The 17412-nt window shown below is 40.6% G+C and overlaps 4 protein-coding genes across 4 annotated transcripts; 1 reads left to right on the plus strand and 3 right to left on the minus strand.

Moving 5' to 3' along the window:
• Window positions 1-742: 742 nt before the first annotated feature.
• On the minus strand, window positions 743-2785 carry LOC111647006 (uncharacterized). Its single transcript, XM_023396615.2, has 6 exons — window positions 2711-2785; window positions 2202-2549; window positions 2015-2056; window positions 1809-1919; window positions 1647-1681; window positions 743-867 (listed from the first exon to the last, which is right to left on the minus strand). Exons 1-6 carry the CDS (start codon window positions 2769-2771, stop codon window positions 745-747), a joined length of 720 nt encoding a protein of 239 aa, XP_023252383.2. The 5' UTR covers window positions 2772-2785; the 3' UTR covers window positions 743-744.
• A 1284-nt stretch (window positions 2786-4069) lies between these two features.
• Window positions 4070-6841, plus strand: LOC111647018 (uncharacterized). The gene is made up of 3 exons (XM_023396625.2): window positions 4070-4150; window positions 4256-4621; window positions 6153-6841. Exons 1-3 carry the CDS (start codon window positions 4120-4122, stop codon window positions 6599-6601), a joined length of 846 nt encoding a protein of 281 aa, XP_023252393.1. The 5' UTR covers window positions 4070-4119; the 3' UTR covers window positions 6602-6841.
• A 25-nt stretch (window positions 6842-6866) lies between these two features.
• Window positions 6867-11590, minus strand: LOC111647004 (immunoglobulin kappa light chain-like). Its single transcript, XM_087171211.1, has 5 exons — window positions 11496-11590; window positions 10690-11379; window positions 10004-10126; window positions 9884-9912; window positions 6867-9441 (listed from the first exon to the last, which is right to left on the minus strand). Exons 1-5 carry the CDS (start codon window positions 11548-11550, stop codon window positions 9322-9324), a joined length of 1017 nt encoding a protein of 338 aa, XP_087027337.1. The 5' UTR covers window positions 11551-11590; the 3' UTR covers window positions 6867-9321.
• Window positions 11591-13771: 2181 nt separating this feature from the next.
• LOC111647005 (uncharacterized) lies at window positions 13772-17410 on the minus strand. Its single transcript, XM_023396614.2, has 4 exons — window positions 16864-17410; window positions 16632-16757; window positions 16509-16552; window positions 13772-16391 (listed from the first exon to the last, which is right to left on the minus strand). Exons 1-4 carry the CDS (start codon window positions 17408-17410, stop codon window positions 16272-16274), a joined length of 837 nt encoding a protein of 278 aa, XP_023252382.1. The 3' UTR covers window positions 13772-16271.
• Between the last annotated feature and the right edge of the window lie 2 nt (window positions 17411-17412).

The raw sequence follows: 17412 nt of genomic DNA on the forward strand, positions 1-17412 counted from the left end.
CATTACTTCTTCTCATCCAAATCCACTGACTGGATCTTGCTGCCTCATCTGACATGTCCTTTACAATTTTCCTCACACTCTGTCCACTTGCTCCTAACTCCCTCACCAAAGAGACAAAAGACCTTGCTACAAACCCTCTACATCCTACTTCCACTGGACAAATCCTAACTTTCCATCCTCGCTGCTCTGCTTCTGCCCCTAACTCTGCATACCTGAGCTTCTTCCTTTCATATGCTTCTTCAACTAAGAAGAGATTATTACACTGGAAATTCATTCACTCTACATCCTTGATACTGTTGTTTTAAAACATCCAACAGCTTCATGGAGCTTTCTTGTTGATACTACACCAACCAACATGTTTTGTCACTTTTCTGTATCAATCTCCAAAGTTTTCCAGGCATGTTTTAAACCATGTAAAAATGCTGTTTTGTTTAACATGAATTTCCCCACATGAAAAGTGAAAAAAAAAAGAAAACTGGGGTTGTAAGCTCATATACATTTACTTCCTTGTTGAGAAATTCTAGATCAGGTCTTGTGCCCCGCCCACCACCTGCTGGCTCCAGGTGGACAGGTGAAAGAGCAGAGAGTATCAAGATGGTTAGAGGAGGAAACATCGGAGAGACTCACGACTATTAGTTTTTATGTAGCCCGTGAAGCTAAAGGAGATAGGTAAGTTTGTGTATAGTAGAGATGTATATAGCATAGCACTTTAAAAGCAGATGTGTATAAGAGACAGCCCTGAGTCTATCTGGTGGCAGCGTACACAACATTGGGCTCCAGCTCTCTCTCTGATGCAGGCCTGCGGTTTCTTTTTGGTTTGGTCTGGAAACTTAGAGCTGCGTAGTTCAGGTCACCTGAGCCCAGATTCTGTAAAAATATTTAGAGTCACGTAATGACATAAAAAACTACACACAGTGTAGCTTCATTTCCCAACAGTCATTGAAACTAGTGGAATTGTCTGGGGTTCTATTTGTGCCAGAATTTCTGGACGATATGCAGAACATAGTCGAAGAACAAGAGAGTGTAACAAGACAGCAAAAGTTTTGTTCAAAGTTGAACAGACAGACAAATGTGTTGTCACATGTTCAGTCGACATAGACAGTGCACATGTGGATATAGTCTTGGCACAAATGGAACCCCATAGGTTTGTAATAATCCTAATTGAGCTAAAATTTAATTTAAGACATTTAATGGAGCAATGACACATTTAAAAATGTAAAACTCCTCTTAATGTTGAATTTTATGTGAACTAACAGGGCTAATATTAATAAAGGTTAAAGAGGACTATCATGACTTTCTGTTTTCCTGAACGTGCTGTTTGATGCTACTCGCAGGACTATGATAACATCATGGAATCTCTGGCGGTACATATGGAAACTGAGATAAAATGGTTGGAAAGTTCACCAGATACATCTGTTTGTTTGAATCCAGCCTTGGGTTGATGAAGCACAGCCTGGAAACAACCTGCCCTTGGTACGCCGTTTGAACAAGAACAACTACAGTTGCAATCGGGTATGCCAGCCCAACATGGTGGGATGCAGTATCATCAAATAATCCATGAAGGATTTACCGGTCCTTTTAGTCATGGACGCAATCACGTATCTTACAGAAACCTTGATTTATATGATTGAAAAAAATTGTATTACCTTCTTTCTTTCTGGCTGCGGCTTTTCATTCACAGCTATGTAGCAAAAGAAAACAGTGTGATAAGTTAATTATTACTGATACTTTAATGTGGAGTTTTCTGTCACGTTGACACAATTTACAAGGTCGTGTGCAGCATAATTTAAATTATAAATCAGCTGTACCTTTTTGAAGTTTGCTGATTTTAACAGCCAGAACAATGACGACTATAGTGAGCAAAACAGTCAGACCCCCCAGCACCACACTCATCAGGTTTGTCATTCCACCAGGTATTTCTACAATAAAGATGATAGATTCAGCTCAGGTGGATTTAGACATGGTTAACATTGAAATGATACACCCCATGGTAACAGAGAGAAAGGAACCTTACCTTCAGAGTTACAATCCTCTTCATAATCAGATTCATTATTACCTGTGAAAAAACTAGATTCAATTGTTTGACATGTATTGGTTTTAAGTTTGTCTTTGTGCTGTTTTCACTTTACTGTGATAATAAATTTGAGATATAGTGTAAATACAATCAGACAATGACATGTCTGACTTAAATACAGTCTTACCTTTAACATTTAAATGTATTGCATCAGTGATGACTGTATGTTTGCCTTTGTAAAATCCACAGAAATACAGTCCAGAGTCAGATACATCCACTTTCTTGATCTTCAGAAAGACAGTAGAGATGTTGGAGCTCATTTCAAATCTATTTTGAAATCCATCACAGAATGAAGCTTCATTTTCAGGCGCGTACATAGAGGAGATACAGCTGGCTTTGGTTCTGTTGACCACTCTGAACCAGTCTGTCTGAGTTGGACTTCTGGAAATGTTGGAGCACAGCAGTGTGACGTCTTCACCAGACTGGACCTCCACAGTCTGAGACTGAGAGACTGAGACAGAGACAGAGATCCAGCCTGAAACAAACAGCAGACACAACAAGAGACTTACTCCTCGTTTGATAAATTAATAATAAGACATTTCATAAATTCAACACGTGTTTAAATCAAAGGTTTCTGGGTAAAAGCGTGACCAACATTTTATTTGTTGCTGAGAATAATTTAATAGCAGTACTTACTGTAGCTGTAGAGAAGTAAAGCTGTTATTAAAGTGAAGCTCCTCATTGTGCGCATTACCATGTCACAGCAAGAGCACTTTATATTGTGTCTTTGGAAAGGGGCGGGGTATTGAATAGTTCATGCAAGGCGGCTCTAATCTTTCACCACTTTGATTTTAGGACTTTGACTTTAGAGGTTTGTCAAGATTTAAACAATCATCATGAAGGTACCCTCATCTAATTTGTAACAGTCGCGTATAGCAGCTCAGACAGTCAGACATGCAAGTTGAATATTATTGTCATTTATCCATATACAAGTAAATTGTTGGACTAAATGTTCTCCTGTTCAGCCGAGGTACAAAAACACAAAACACGGACAACACAACAATAGGGACAGAACAATCAATCAGGATGTCTTCGAAGCCAATATAGAATAAAAAAAATAATACTGTGTTCGATGATAATAGAAAATGATAAATAAGTGATCTACAGAACAAGGAGAGGTATAATCACAGGCAGCAGCACTGGCTGTTTCAACCCCAAGAAACTGCTTGCTAAAGCGTATGGTCAATCTGCTTCTCCCTGGAGTCCATAACCATCTCTTTTGTCTCATACACCCTGAGGGTCGGGTCGTTTTTTCTGTACCACCCAAGCAGCCTCTTCACTTCCTCTCTGTTTCCTTATAGTTACTGATACAATCTACCACAACACTGTCTTCAACGTGAATGATGTAAGCTGCTAAGTGTGAATAGTGTGAAAAGCAGTCGGCTGAGCACGTAGCCCTGTGGGACACCAGTGGTCATCAAATGCTCTGTGGTGTCCCTGTTAAATATCAAAAGAGTGATAGGGGGAGGGGGTTTCTCTCATGCAGACCAAATGCTGTCACAGACTACCACTACAACTATCCACAACCTCTATTACTAGACACACACAAGCCATTGTTCATGTGCACACTACCACTCTCCCTCCTCTTGCGCAATCAATTGGTTCTCCAAGATCTTACTCTCTCAATCAATCAACTGAACCCCTGTAGTATAAAGTTGCCCCCCCCCCCTCAGAAGGCGCTACATAACTCTGTCTACCAAAACAAATGCTCTGAACTCCACCTCTTAAATCCAGCATTTGAAATGACTTTGCTGTGTATGCTGTGAACTTAGCTTTCCTAAAAACAAATCCCACCAAACCCGTCCATGTAGTCAAATAGTCAAATGTTTAGTGATTTAAAAAAAAAACCCATTTGCATTTGGCGGGGGTTAAGTGTTTTATGGAACACTTCAGCTGCCTGGTAGAGCCAAACAAATTCATTTCCTACTCAGGCCGAGACAGCACCACACGCTGACCCTCTTAGCAGCCAATCAAGTGTAACCTCATTTTAAAGCTGTTGTTTGCTCTTGTGCTCAAGACATTCAGTTCTCAAGACCTCAGAGACGATGCACCTGTATACGATCTTCTGTGGAGTATGTAAGTCCTGTGATAAATAATAATTTCAGTCTGTGATTCTAATTGAAGCTAAAAAGAAACGAAAACCAGCTAATGTTTCTTTAACATTATATGTTTTTGAACCAGTTCACCTGTCGGCTGTGATCCAGTCGGCAAAAGTCAAACAAGACACTGGTGTTGTATCTGTCGGTGTTGGGGACAATGTGACTTTACATTGTTTCTATGACAGCCAAGTGTCGATGCACTTCTCCTGGTACCGACAAACCTTAGGAAGCAGACCTGAGCTCCTGTCTACGATTTACAAATACGACAAACCTTCCAAAGTCTTCCACTGGTTGGAGAAGAACCCTCGTTTCTCTGTACAGATGAAGGAAATGATCAATCATTTACACATCTCTGACGTCCACCTCTCAGATTCAGCCACATACTTCTGTGGAAGCTCACACTCCAACATGGTGGAATTTGGAGAGGGGGTCTTCTTAAATGTCAAAGGTATTGTGCTTTTTTTTTTTTTTTTTTTTTTTTTTTATTTCATTGGCTTTGACTATAGATGAAATGCAGAAATTGTAGAAATTGGTAAAGAGTTGCATCCAAAGTAATTTTATTTTGTTCTTTAATCCCTTGAAGTATCAGAAAAATAATAAAGTCTTTAAACAAGTAAATATGAATTAGAAAATAACACACTTGATAGTTGTAGGCAATTTGAAATATAGGGAGACCAGGGGCAGTTGTTGTCACTTTTTGCAGTTTTTCCAATAAAATAAAAACTATTTCCACATGGATAGCCAATTTGTTTATCTATATTATAAACTTCAGTGTGTCAACTACTGAAATAATGTATTGAAGTGGAAATATGAACTAGTTGCAAAATTGATTAAATATGGTCACTCCACTGTTACAACAGTGTACAGGGGTTGTAACACATGCCAGGGACAGTTGTAACATGTCGAAAATATACATAATTAATTAATTAATTAATTAAATACTCAAAATGAAAAGGATTATCTATCATTCACATTGTTTTGATTACTAAATTCTTTTTCGAAACAATGATTACTTGATGATTACTTAATAATGAAGAGTGGAAGCTGTCAAATTATAATGCAAGAACATTTTTTAATGGGTACAATACACATCCTCAAAAACGTTTAAACATGAAATCAAAATGAAAGAGTTTGAGGACTTGTTAGTCCACATTGATGGAGTCATTCAGAGTTACAGTTGTGGCAAGTGTAAACGTCACTTCCATCTGTGCAGTCCTTGTGTGCCCAGGCTTTACAGGACCAGCATTGGAGCCAGACCTCCCTTGACCTGGAGTAGCTCTCCAGGCACACAATGTAGAATTCATCTTCATCAGATGAGGCTTCTTCCTGGATTTGGGATTTTTTTTTGAGCTGAAATTCATTTTTCTTTTAGCTTTAGACCTGCTTTTCTCAGCCTCCAGTTGTTTTTTCATTGGAGTATCCATAAGGACAGCAGTTTCTCTTCTTTTCCTCTCCATTGTGGTCTGTTTTCTTGGTCCAGCTTTTGGATGTGGACAAATGGTGTGAAAAGGTTGTATCCATAGCAGAGGATGATGGCTCAGTCACACATGGTGTGACAGGGGAGGATGCTGCAAGTGGCATGTAGGATGCCACTGTTGCCACAGTGGGTGCTGGCCCTGTAGTCCACGCAACAGCATTCATTGCACTGAAACACACTGACAACTTGGTTCAGGGATGGTTGTAGGCGTTATAACCGTCCAAGCGTCACCAGCCATGTTTTCACTTCATGTGAATTAGCTTGACTGCTACTTTGGCACATGCTAGTAATTTCTGTGTCATTTCATGTTACAGCTGTCCCTGGTCTCCCTCTGTTCATAAGTCTTATCATGAGCCAGAAAAAAAACTGGATTTAAAATACAGAGGCTAATACTCATAATACATATATGTAAAAACTTATTTTATAAGTTATTTTTTTAACTTATATTTTACTTTTTTTTTAACCCTTTTATAACTTTTTTTTTTTTTACGTTTGGATTTAGAAGCCAGACTCCAGAAAATTGTCCAGGGGCCAGTGTCTGAGACCATACAGCGTGGAGGCTCTGTGACTTTAAACTGTACAGTTCACACTGGGAACTGTGATGGGGATCGCAGCGTTTACTGGTTCAGACATGGATATCACCAAGGAATTCTTTACACACACGAAAGTCAGTGTAAACACGTCTCTACACCAGGGTCTCCTTCACAGAGCTGTGTGTACCATTTGCAGAGGAAGAACCTGAGCTCCTCTGATGCTGGAACCTACTACTGTGCTGTGGCCTCCTGTGGGGAGATACTGTTTGGTAATGGAAGCAAGTTGCTTGTCACAGATTATGTTAAAGACCAAATGGCACAGACGAGTATCTTTGTCTGGTTCTCCATCATTAGAACTGGGATCCTCGTGTTCTTTGTAATGGTTTGTCTTTTGGTTTACATGTATAAGAGCTGGTAAAATCTTGGCCTCATCTTAATCTGTGTTTCACGTTAGCTCAAAAATACCATCAACATTGTTAACAGCTAAAACTTTTATCCGTATTATTATGATCATTCTATTCTTATAATAATTAAAATATCTCCGTATTATATTCCCCTTTTTATAGTAATACCTTTTTATCTTTTATGTTTTTGTTATGTATGTCTTTTATTTTTGTTTTCTATCTTGAAGCACATTGAGTCTATGCCTGATGTATGAAATGTGCTGTATAAATAAACTTTTTGAAACATTGTGCATGTCAGGAAAATGCACCTTTGATGGTTAAGAGACCAAAAAAGCCTTAAGAACACCTCGACACTTGCTCTCCACGAATCTATTGTCTGATCAACCCATAAACATGACTTTAGGTTTTGCTAACCACAGTGCCACATAACATCTGTGATTTCTCTTCACAAGCTGTGTCATCAGAGAGCGACACACACAAAGAAACTCACTGTGTTGTGGAACATCAATGAACTTCTAAACATGTAGTTTGATCATAAAAATACATTTCTGTGATCTACTGAAAGTCTTCACAGGTGGAGTTCCACTGGTTCTTTGCAACAAAATGAGGACATCCTGCCTCAAACCACCTACATACAAACACAAAGGCTCTTAGACACATGCACGTGACCCAACTCTACCAATATACAGAAAGATCTCTTCTCTGACTGCTGACCACAAGAATGCTACGCTGACACTGAAAGGTTTATCCTGTTTCTGTGATGAAGTTGCAACATGTGACTCATGGAAGAAATGCAACTTTGATAGTTGCACCATACACATATCTCTTTATGTCAATAACAATATCAGTTATATTCAAAACAGCCTCAGAAACCTAGTCCACACGCTTTAAACACACTTCAGTCTGTTATAAACGAAAAAATGAAGGTTCATTACTGTTTTAAGATAAACACAAGAAACTTGTGCTACAGAAAATGGCCCAGACTCAGTGAATAGCTCGCTAAGCTTAACATGTCCTATGATAACTATTAATTTAGCTATACAGACTAATGAGCAGTGATAACTAACATGTCTTTGGGGTCATCAGGTGAGAACCTCCTTTCACCAATGTTTCGTCTAGTTGGTCCCACGACACCGACACACCCCCCCCCCTCCGCTCTCCAACACCACACCATTCAACTCACCTAAAACAAACATACTCACCTAAACAGCCAAAGACACACTACAAACCAATTCAAACAATACAAGCAAACAATACAGGCCACCTCACCTGGACTAACCGCATGGTCTCAAAGAGGCTCACACAGGCCACACCCCCTACTTAAAAACACTTCCTCTTCCTGGATTTCTTCCTTGCTTCCCCCAAGAGTCTGTCTATCCTAAGTGCTCCCCCTGCTGGGCCCCCAGCTACCATTACTTCCTCTCATCCAAATCCACTGACTGGATCTTGCTGCCTCATCTGACATGTCCTTTACTATTTTCCTCACACTCTGTCCACTTGCTCCTAACTCCCTCACCAAAGAAACAACAGACCTTGCTACAAATCCTCTACATCCTACTTCCACTGGACACATCCTAACTTTCCATCCTCGCTGCTCTGCTTCTGCCCCTAACTCTGCATACCTGAGCTTCTTCCTTTCATATGCTTCTACAACTGAAGCCTCCCACGGAACAGTCAGCTCTATGAAATATACTCTCATTCTACTCCTAGACCACAAGACTATGTCAGGCCTTAGCTTTGTACTGGCTATTTCCTGGAGAACAACAAGCTTTCCTCCTAAATCTACCTCCATTTCCCAATCACAAGCATCCTCTAAGCTGCCTTGCCTCCTTGTTGTCTTACTAACTTTCTCTCCCTCTTGAACAAACTTGATTGAAACTATCTTTATTTTAGGCCCTCCTAAATTTGCCTGCCTCCGTAACTCTTCAATTCCTGCAGCTAAGCTTTTTAAAACGTGGTTATGTTGCCACGTATACCGGAAATATGATTTGGAGGAACTACACTAATTATACATAAGAGCAATACTACTATTAATGATTAATGAACTGTTGTTTTCTATTTGTATGATGTAATCCATCCACCGCTGTCAGTGGGTGGACACACACCTACACCACTGAAGTCCTGCAGTTGACATCACAGCCTTCTCTGCTGGCGTGTAAACGCATTAACAGTGACTGCTGCGCAAGCTCAAAGCAGATTTCCATCATGACAGGCCCACAGCGAACTGAATGCGCTGAACTTAAAAAGCCACAAAGATTTTATTCTAATCTACTGTAAAGCCACACACACACACACACACACACTGACTCAATGACTTTCTCCCTGATAGTTTAATTTCATATTCACCTGTCTGAATATAGTTTGTGTGTGACTGGTAGCACAGACAACAAACCGACCTCAGTCTACTGATGTAGTCTCCTGGAAACCACAGAGACAAAGACAGAAACATGACAGGGTCTGAGATCTTCTCTTTTACTGTCAACTGCACAGAGGTTATAAAAAGCCTCTTGCATATCTGTGTTTGTGGCAACATGTAGAATAAACAACCCACAAACAATGCTCTGCGGTTACTCTGTGACGACTTTTGCCCTCTAACAGAAGACAGGTGGGGTTTTTTTTTTTTAATTTAGGAGCTTAGTTTATTTAAAGGCAAATGTAGGTGAAATCATATTGACAGAAATGCTGGTGATTCAAAAAATAATTCCAACGAAGAAGAGATGAAACACGTCCAGCTCTACTGCCTTACACTGGAGTACACACATTCACCCAGGGTGTCATCCCTCTGTCTTCTCGATCTGTTGACCGTAGGAGCCTTTAAAGCAGCATAATGAAGGTTTTCTGCATCTTGACATAACTGGTAATAAAAGATAAAAAGGTTCATTATTAATATATAGTATAACATACAGCACAGGAGAGACATGCACAGAACCCGGCAGGTGTCATGGAGAAAAAGACGAATTCATACTCTCAAATTAATCATTTGTGTGCATTGATTTAAAATAACACCTTAAACAATATTGTTAACCTTTGTTAACTTAGGTTTAAAGTGTGTCAAAGATAACACAGTGTTGTTTAACAATCATAAACCGAAGTATATCAGCAAAATCAACACAAAACTGACATCTAGTCGGTGGCAGCCAAAACTGAAACAATGAAAACACAAATGTTCGACTATGTTATACACACAAGCCTTGACACTTTTCTTTTTTTTTTTTGCCGGGCTTCTGTCGGGCCAACGTGAAAAGAAATATAATCTTCTAAAAATTCTTTATTTTTCATAAGGAAATGATACATACCTCTGCATTTGGAGTAGAGGTTGCTGAGTCTGATTATGAGACACAAAACATAAAAAGTCCTGTTACTGAAATGCGATTTTCAGTCAGCACTTGCTTTCATCTTCACATAGTAACATTTACCTGTACATTGGAAGTTTCTTTTGTAAATCTTGTAAACTGAGAACGCCAAAAAAACAACCAGGATGGAGGTGAGCGCCAAAGCTCCGCTCAAGAAGTACACCAAGACAACAGAGCTCGCACCGTCTGCAGAGAGTTAGACACCAGGAAACAAAACAGAGCTTTTAGATTTCTATCTTAGTGATGATTAAAGGACATAAATAGATATTTTCAAACAATGCTGACATGCTCATTTGTACACTGAATGGTTTATTGGTCATTGACATGTGAAGCCTCACATCAGCCTTGGCTGAACTTTGAAATGCATATATTGAAAATTTTTTATTTTTATTTCAGCATTTTATGACTTTTTATTGGATAATGCAGTGGAGACAGGAAGTGGAGGGAGAGAGAGAGAGCAGGGGGGTTACATGCAAAAAAGGATCGTTGCACACGGCATATGAACCCATCCATGTGGTAGGAGCCTTAATCATTTGGCCATCAAGTCACCACCTTGAATTGCATTTTGATGGAAACAAGGACTTACAGTTACAACACTCAGTGAAATAGCGCCAGGAAGGAATTGCTTAATGGCCACTGTGGACATGAGGAATTATTACACCAATAACTCTTGTTAAGTGCTGTATTAAGATAGACCTAAAATACACAGTATTTTTCAAATGGGCAGCCCCTGGTAGAAGGTTACTTACCCTCAACGTCCAGCTTGGTCCCGTTTCCAAACAGTATGCGTCCACATGAAGCAACAGCACAGTAGTAGGTCCCAGCATGAGAAAGATTCAGGCTCTGCATCGGCAAGTTGTAATCACAAATGTATGGTTGTGTATTAGATTTCCTCTCACACTGATCATTCCTGCCTCCATGAGTGTAAATGAGTCCTGGATGAGATTCTTCAGAGTCTTTGAACCAGTAAACACTGTGTTCTCCATCACAGGTCCCAGTGTGTACTGTACAGTTGAGAGTCACAGAGCCTCCTGGCTGGATGGTCTCAGATCCGGACTGATGGACCGAAGCCTGGATGTTCAAACATGAATCTTGCACAGTGACAGTCGTGCCCTCACAAAATTCAAACTCATATAAGTTGCTACGTACACAGTAGTAAGTAGCTGAGTCTGAAATGTGCAAATGTGATATCTTCAAGTTATTTTCACTGTTACCAGTGTCCAGTGAGAAACGTGGATTGTTAAATTCACCAGTAAAGCTGCCGTTGTTGTTATGTTTATATAATGTAGACATCAGCTTTGGCTTCTGACCCAGAGTTTGCTTATACCAGTAAAACATCACTGCCTCATTATCCTGACAGACGCACTGCAAAGTCACACTGTCCCCAACATCAGCTGATTCAAAATATAATGATAATTGTTTCAAAGATGACAAATGAGCTGCAGGAGAAGAGACAAGGCAAACACACAAGTCATTCATCTGGATTACAGAAAGCATGAAAACATGCAAACATGGTTTAAAGCACACAACCAGCAGTCACGAAAACAAAGCTCACCCATATTTGCCAAGAACAGGCATGTGAAATACACAGCAAAGCTTGGAGGTGTCATCGTGCTTCAAATGCTGAGATGAATAACTGAATCTCTTTACGTTCTCCACCCTTCACACAGAAGACTGAGTTTGACTGGCCAATCAGATTGAACATCCTATTTTGGGAACACTGAACACATGATCAGTGCCGCCTACCCTGGCAATTTTTTGTCCTTGAGAAGAGCTTGATCAACACCACTATTTGTTGATTTGATAACAACCTGCAATATATGTATAGACATAAAGTATTTGAAATAATGACTTTTAAGATAGAAACTCAGCAGCTTGATCAGTAGTTCAGGATATTTCTTTCAAAGTAAAAGTCCAAAGTATCAGTAATACAAAGTGTTTAACAGGTAAATGTTGGCAATAAACGAAGGGCTTGATGGTCAAATTAAAATGAAATAGACATCTGACCACTTTAATAACTTAAATCACGCTTCAACCTATATTACTTACTAATGTGTATATAGAGTATGTAAGATGTGACATGTGACCACAGTGAGCGCCTATCCTCAGGGAATATGAGATCATTTTGGTATTTGGTGACAAAACGTCAGGCAAAAATGAATATGAAATATATATTACACTTAACTGTATATAAAGGCATGTGTGGTTTTTATGGCAATGGCTGCCTTGGTGATTGGAAGACATTGCCAAGAAACCGTGCTGATTTGTTGCAGATGTTTGCAACACTTTTTTTTGTGAACTCCCACAGACAGCCTCTTATTTTGGTGGGCGTAGAGATGATATAATAACTGGGTTTTTCCAAACTTTCTAATGAACGTTAGATGACTAAAACTGTTATAGAGGAGAGCACTAGTTAACATAAGATGGCTGCATTATCACCAGCTGTTACATCGGGGCTGGTACTGTCTTCACCTTGTGACTCATGTGTGTGTGTGTGTGTATGTGTGTGTGTGTATATGTCATGGCAAAATGTGCTCCTGGAGACAGCTGCTGTAGGAGGAACCACCACAGAGGGGCTCTTGAGTCTGGAGTACTATGGCAGGGGGGGTTATATGGACAGATTTGTCAATGGGATTTACAGGTGTGCAGTTGAGATCAAACCTCTGAGTACTCATGAGCTGGAACGTCAACATGTCGACAGGCATCACAGCAGATCTGATGTTCTCCAGGTTACGTTTCATTACATGACCCTTCAGTTCTTTTGTCGCGGGGTCTTGTATTTCACGTTGGTGTGTGCACAGCACGTTATTTGAATTTTACACAGCTGCCTTTGAACAATGACTTGTCTTTGCTCTTGCCTTCTGCCTGAGCTGCTGTGCACTGTGGCCTGGAGGCCACGGGCCAGTCTTCCTGTGTTTGAGCGAAAGAGTTAAGTTTCCACCAGTGGAAACCTGTTCACAGTAGTTCACACCCTTGTCACCACAGAAGTCAAAACAAAAGTCAAACGCTGAGAGCTGGCTAGATAGCCGCTTACGTTTCCGCTTAGAAGAAGAAGGTAATAATAGATCAAAAGCGACTTTTGAGCTTTACATGCCAATGTCTGCATCCACTGCTGTTGTAGATGACAATCTTTTTGTGGTGGCTTTTAGCACATACATTTGACTTTAGACACCCACTGCGCCTATGTTACCACCAATAGTGACTACTTACTTTAGTCTTCAGCAACAGACTTTCTGTCAATGATGACGTCCTCACTTTACATTAAAGGGTCAGTTCACTCAAGTCAGTCACTGACCTCTTTATGTTTTAGGGTTTTGAAGTTTTGAGATATGCATCTTTGAGATTCATGGTGTCACTGCTCCTTGAGATTCACAGACTTCATTTGAGCTGCTCAAAGCTTTGAAAAATTACTTCTGGTATCACATTGACCAACTTCGTAGTTCGTGGAACTACTTTACTGTGAAGAAATAGTCCCCACGGGAACTGCTCACTGTGAGGTGAGTGAATTGTCCTAAGATCCTGACCATGTGTTTTCATGTGTACTGGCTTGCAGTCTAGTACTTCCCCGTCTTTACTGGTGCGTGACAGCATATATTTGTAGATTAGTAGAAGAGTGTAACACTATTGAATGTGTGTTCTCACATTTATGTACTCGTGCTGGAGATAAACAAAACTGAAACCCACTCATAGAACAGCAGTCCCATAGACACATACAGAGGTCTAAAATAGCACTGGGAACCTTTCAGGGAAACTTACGGGAACATTCTTCTGATCCTCTGTGACGGTTTTAGTATTTTCATTAGAGCCAAAAGCAGCAGACAGACAAGGTGAGCGAGTTTAAGGTTGTTTAATGAAAAGATGGTAAGGGAAGGGAATACATAGCCTGTGGTCGGCTCTGAGCCTCTCGTTTGATTTTAACAGACCAGGTCATGAGGCACTGCCGTTGGCTGAGGTGTTACACAGCCTGATGGCCGTGGGGACAAAGGTTCTCCTGAACCTCTCAGTCCTGAGCTTCCTGAGGAAAAAGAGCTCTGACACCTGTGTTCAGGGACCAGTCCAGTTTACTGTCCAGGTGCACACCTAGGTATTTATAAGTGTGCACCATCTCGATGTCCTGCTCTCAAATGTTGACTGGCTGAAGGGTGGGCCTACACCTCCGAAAGTCCACGACCATCTCCTTGGTCTTGGAGGAGTTCAGAAGGAGGCAGTTCTTGTCGCTCCATTCACTGAAGGCCATCATCAGATCCCTGTACTCCTCTTCCTGCCCGTTCCTGATACGCGCCACAGCAGCTGTGTAATCCGAGTGTTTCTGGATGTGGCGGGACTCACGGTTGTATAAAGTTCGCCGCGTACAGGGTGAACTGCGGCTAGAACTCGTTTTGATTATGCCAGCATGTCGCTCAGCTTCTGTGCCGGTGCTCCTGCTTCTTCTCTAAACTGGTAGTGTGCTGATCTCAATCTACTGCAGGGAATACACTGACTGTAGATAAGTACCTCACACAACCCCATGTTAAATAACCCAGACTATCACTTTAAATGAATGACTCCCCACATGTATGCTCCAGCGTCTTCGCATGTTGCTGCAGATACGCTCAGATTTGATTGAATAAAGAAAATCAACAGCAAATGGAGCTGCAGTCTCTTCCCTGGAGTAAATTTGCACCGCACACTAGGTGGACCTCCGAGCTTCACTGGCTTTGTGTGTGAAGGTGCTCATGAATAGCTTCCAGGTGGAAAACAACTAAAAAGTACAGCATCATCTCATCTGCTTCTCTGGCTCTGCTTCTTCTGTCACAGCAGTCTGACCTGCACTGACGGAGCAGACTTCACCAGCACCAACTTGTCCTACATTCCAGCACGTCCGTCAAGGCTGATTGGTTCATCATCCTAAACTTGCAGAACATTGATTGGCTGCTGAGACGCTGAACTTTGTGTGGTTTTTCAGCAGCTGTGGTTTCATTTCAGATGTCACAGTGAGTGTGCAGACCTCTGCGGCAGCAACATGACTAACACGAAACATGATGGATGGAACACAAAATGCAAAAGTCCCTGTTCTGTGCAAAAATGCATGTGAATTTCTCTCTTTATTCCCTCCACTGCAGCTCAGCGAGGGAAAAACCAAAGGAATATTTTGTACCAACTAAGGACTGAAACACAACTCACTTATTCATTTCCCCAAAACCAAACATGTCAGATAGAAGAAAAACTCTGCAGATGTCCTCATGTTGAAATTGCTGTGCCGAATGAAATAAAAAATAAGACTTGTGCTGATTGGTCAACAAGTCGGCGCTGATCACATGTTCATTGCCAACCGTGATGTCTAGTTTTGTCCCTTAAGAAGAATCACGTGGTGATTGAGAGACATATCGGATGACCTCTGCATGTACAGCAGAGGAGATTAGCCTCAGCTTGCTATGTTGTATTGACCACATGTGTATATTTCTTTAAAGATTATTTTTATGGCATTTCTGCTTTATTTTGTAACAACAGTAGAGATGGACAGGAAAGTCAGGGGAGAGAGAGAGAGAGAGGGAATGACATGCAGCAAAAAGGCCCGGTGTACCTGCCAAGTACACCAACACAGCACGGCAGCAATTTGCAATATAACCTGTATCATTTAATGAGGAACATAAATATTCCCAAACCCTATGATTTTGTGCAGTTTATCCATTAATTGAGAGTATATAATCCAGAATTCGACTCCTACGTAATATGTGTGGTTGTACGAGGACAATTATGAGAACTGACCGTGTCACATAAAAAATAAATAATGTAGCTGTCGTCGCTGAAAATCTCCTCTTCATGCCTTTAAATTCTGGGAAATACAATATGTGATTTCTTCTCATAACTCTGACTTATCTTATTTTATTAATAATCTTTACTTTATTTATCAGGCATGTTTCAAAAACAAGTTTGCAAAATGTTTCACAGACATGAAAGCAGAGAAATATATAAATACATTTATAGATTTGTGGGTGCACGCACGCACATAAACACACGCACACATTTACAAAACTTTACAAAACCATAAAGAGATTTTATCACTACGCCACTGAGCACATGCCAAAGGTTTGCGGCTTGTAATCAACACAATTACAAATTCAATTGCAGCATTAATGATTATGAACATACACTCATTATTTGCCTGTTTCCAAGGCTGCAAATACCTTTATCTTCATCCATCATTTTGCAGCCTGCGGTGTAAAATCTTTCACACGCACCTCAAATCTTCATATATTGTCACTTTAAAAGCTTCTGTAGTTAGTTCATAACAAGGTAAAGCACTTGAAACGACATAGTTAAAGCCGTGCCCTGTCACAGAGACAAAGCTTCACTGCTTTACACTGGAGTAAACACATCCATCCTCTGTGTCAGCCCTTAGTCTTCTTGAACTGTTGGACTTTTTTACATTTAAAGCAGCATAATGGAGGTTTTCTTCATCTTTGCAACTCTGGTAACGACAATATCAAACAATAAATCAAAATGTGGCGCATGATATACTGCATTTAAGAAATATTTGCATTGGAATCATTTTGAATGCACGAATCTACAGACAGAAAGAAAGTACCTCTGCATTCATCGTGGAAGAAGCTGAAAATCCTGCATGAGATCCTGAAAAACAGTGGAAAGCACGTTTCTATGATGTCATATTCAGCAAGTACACACTATAGATACGAACAGTAGCAATTACCCGAACTATGGCAGCCGTTTCTCTTACTTATCATGTACATAAAGAAAGCCAGTAAGACGCTCAGGATGGTAGTGAATGCCAAGGCGCTGCTCAAGAAATACACCAGTACAAGAGAATCACCCTCATCTGCAGAGAGACAGACATGAGGAGGCTGTGTTCATCTTCCATTTAATTATAATATAATCATAAGTATTTATCAGCTGAAACAACTTCTACTAGAAAAGTGACTCACCCTCAACGTCCAGCTTGGTCCCGTTTCCAAACAGTATGTGTCCACATGAGGCAACAGCACAGTAGTAGGTCCCAGCATGAGAACGATTCAAGTTCTCCATCGGCAAGTTGTAGACACAGGTTTGTGTTTGTGTCTCAGGTTTCCTCTCACACTGATCATTCCTGTCTCCATGAGTGTAAATGAGTCCTGGATGAGATTCTTCAGAGTCTTTGAACCAGTAAACACTGTGTTCTCCATCACAGGTCCCAGTGTGTACTGTACAGCTGAGAGTCACAGAGCCTCCTGGCTGGATGGTCTCAGATCCGGACTGATGGACCAAAGCTTGACTGTTCAGTCCTGAACCCTTCACACTGACAGTAGCTCCCTCCCCAAATTCAAATGCTACTGAATATCTACTTGCACAGTAGTAAGTAGCTGAGTCTGACGTGCGTAAATCTGAGATCTTCAAGTGATTTTTACCATTTTCAGTGTCCAGTGTGAAGCGTGGATTGTTCTCGTATTCATCATAAAAAGTGCCATTTTTATTATACGTGTAGAAGGTAGCCATGA

This window comes from Seriola lalandi, unplaced genomic scaffold (assembly GCF_002814215.2).
Source record: "Seriola lalandi dorsalis isolate HSWRI2012SDOR001 ecotype SW California unplaced genomic scaffold, Sedor1 jcf7180002054979, whole genome shotgun sequence".
Taxonomy (NCBI): domain Eukaryota; kingdom Metazoa; phylum Chordata; class Actinopteri; order Carangiformes; family Carangidae; genus Seriola; species Seriola lalandi.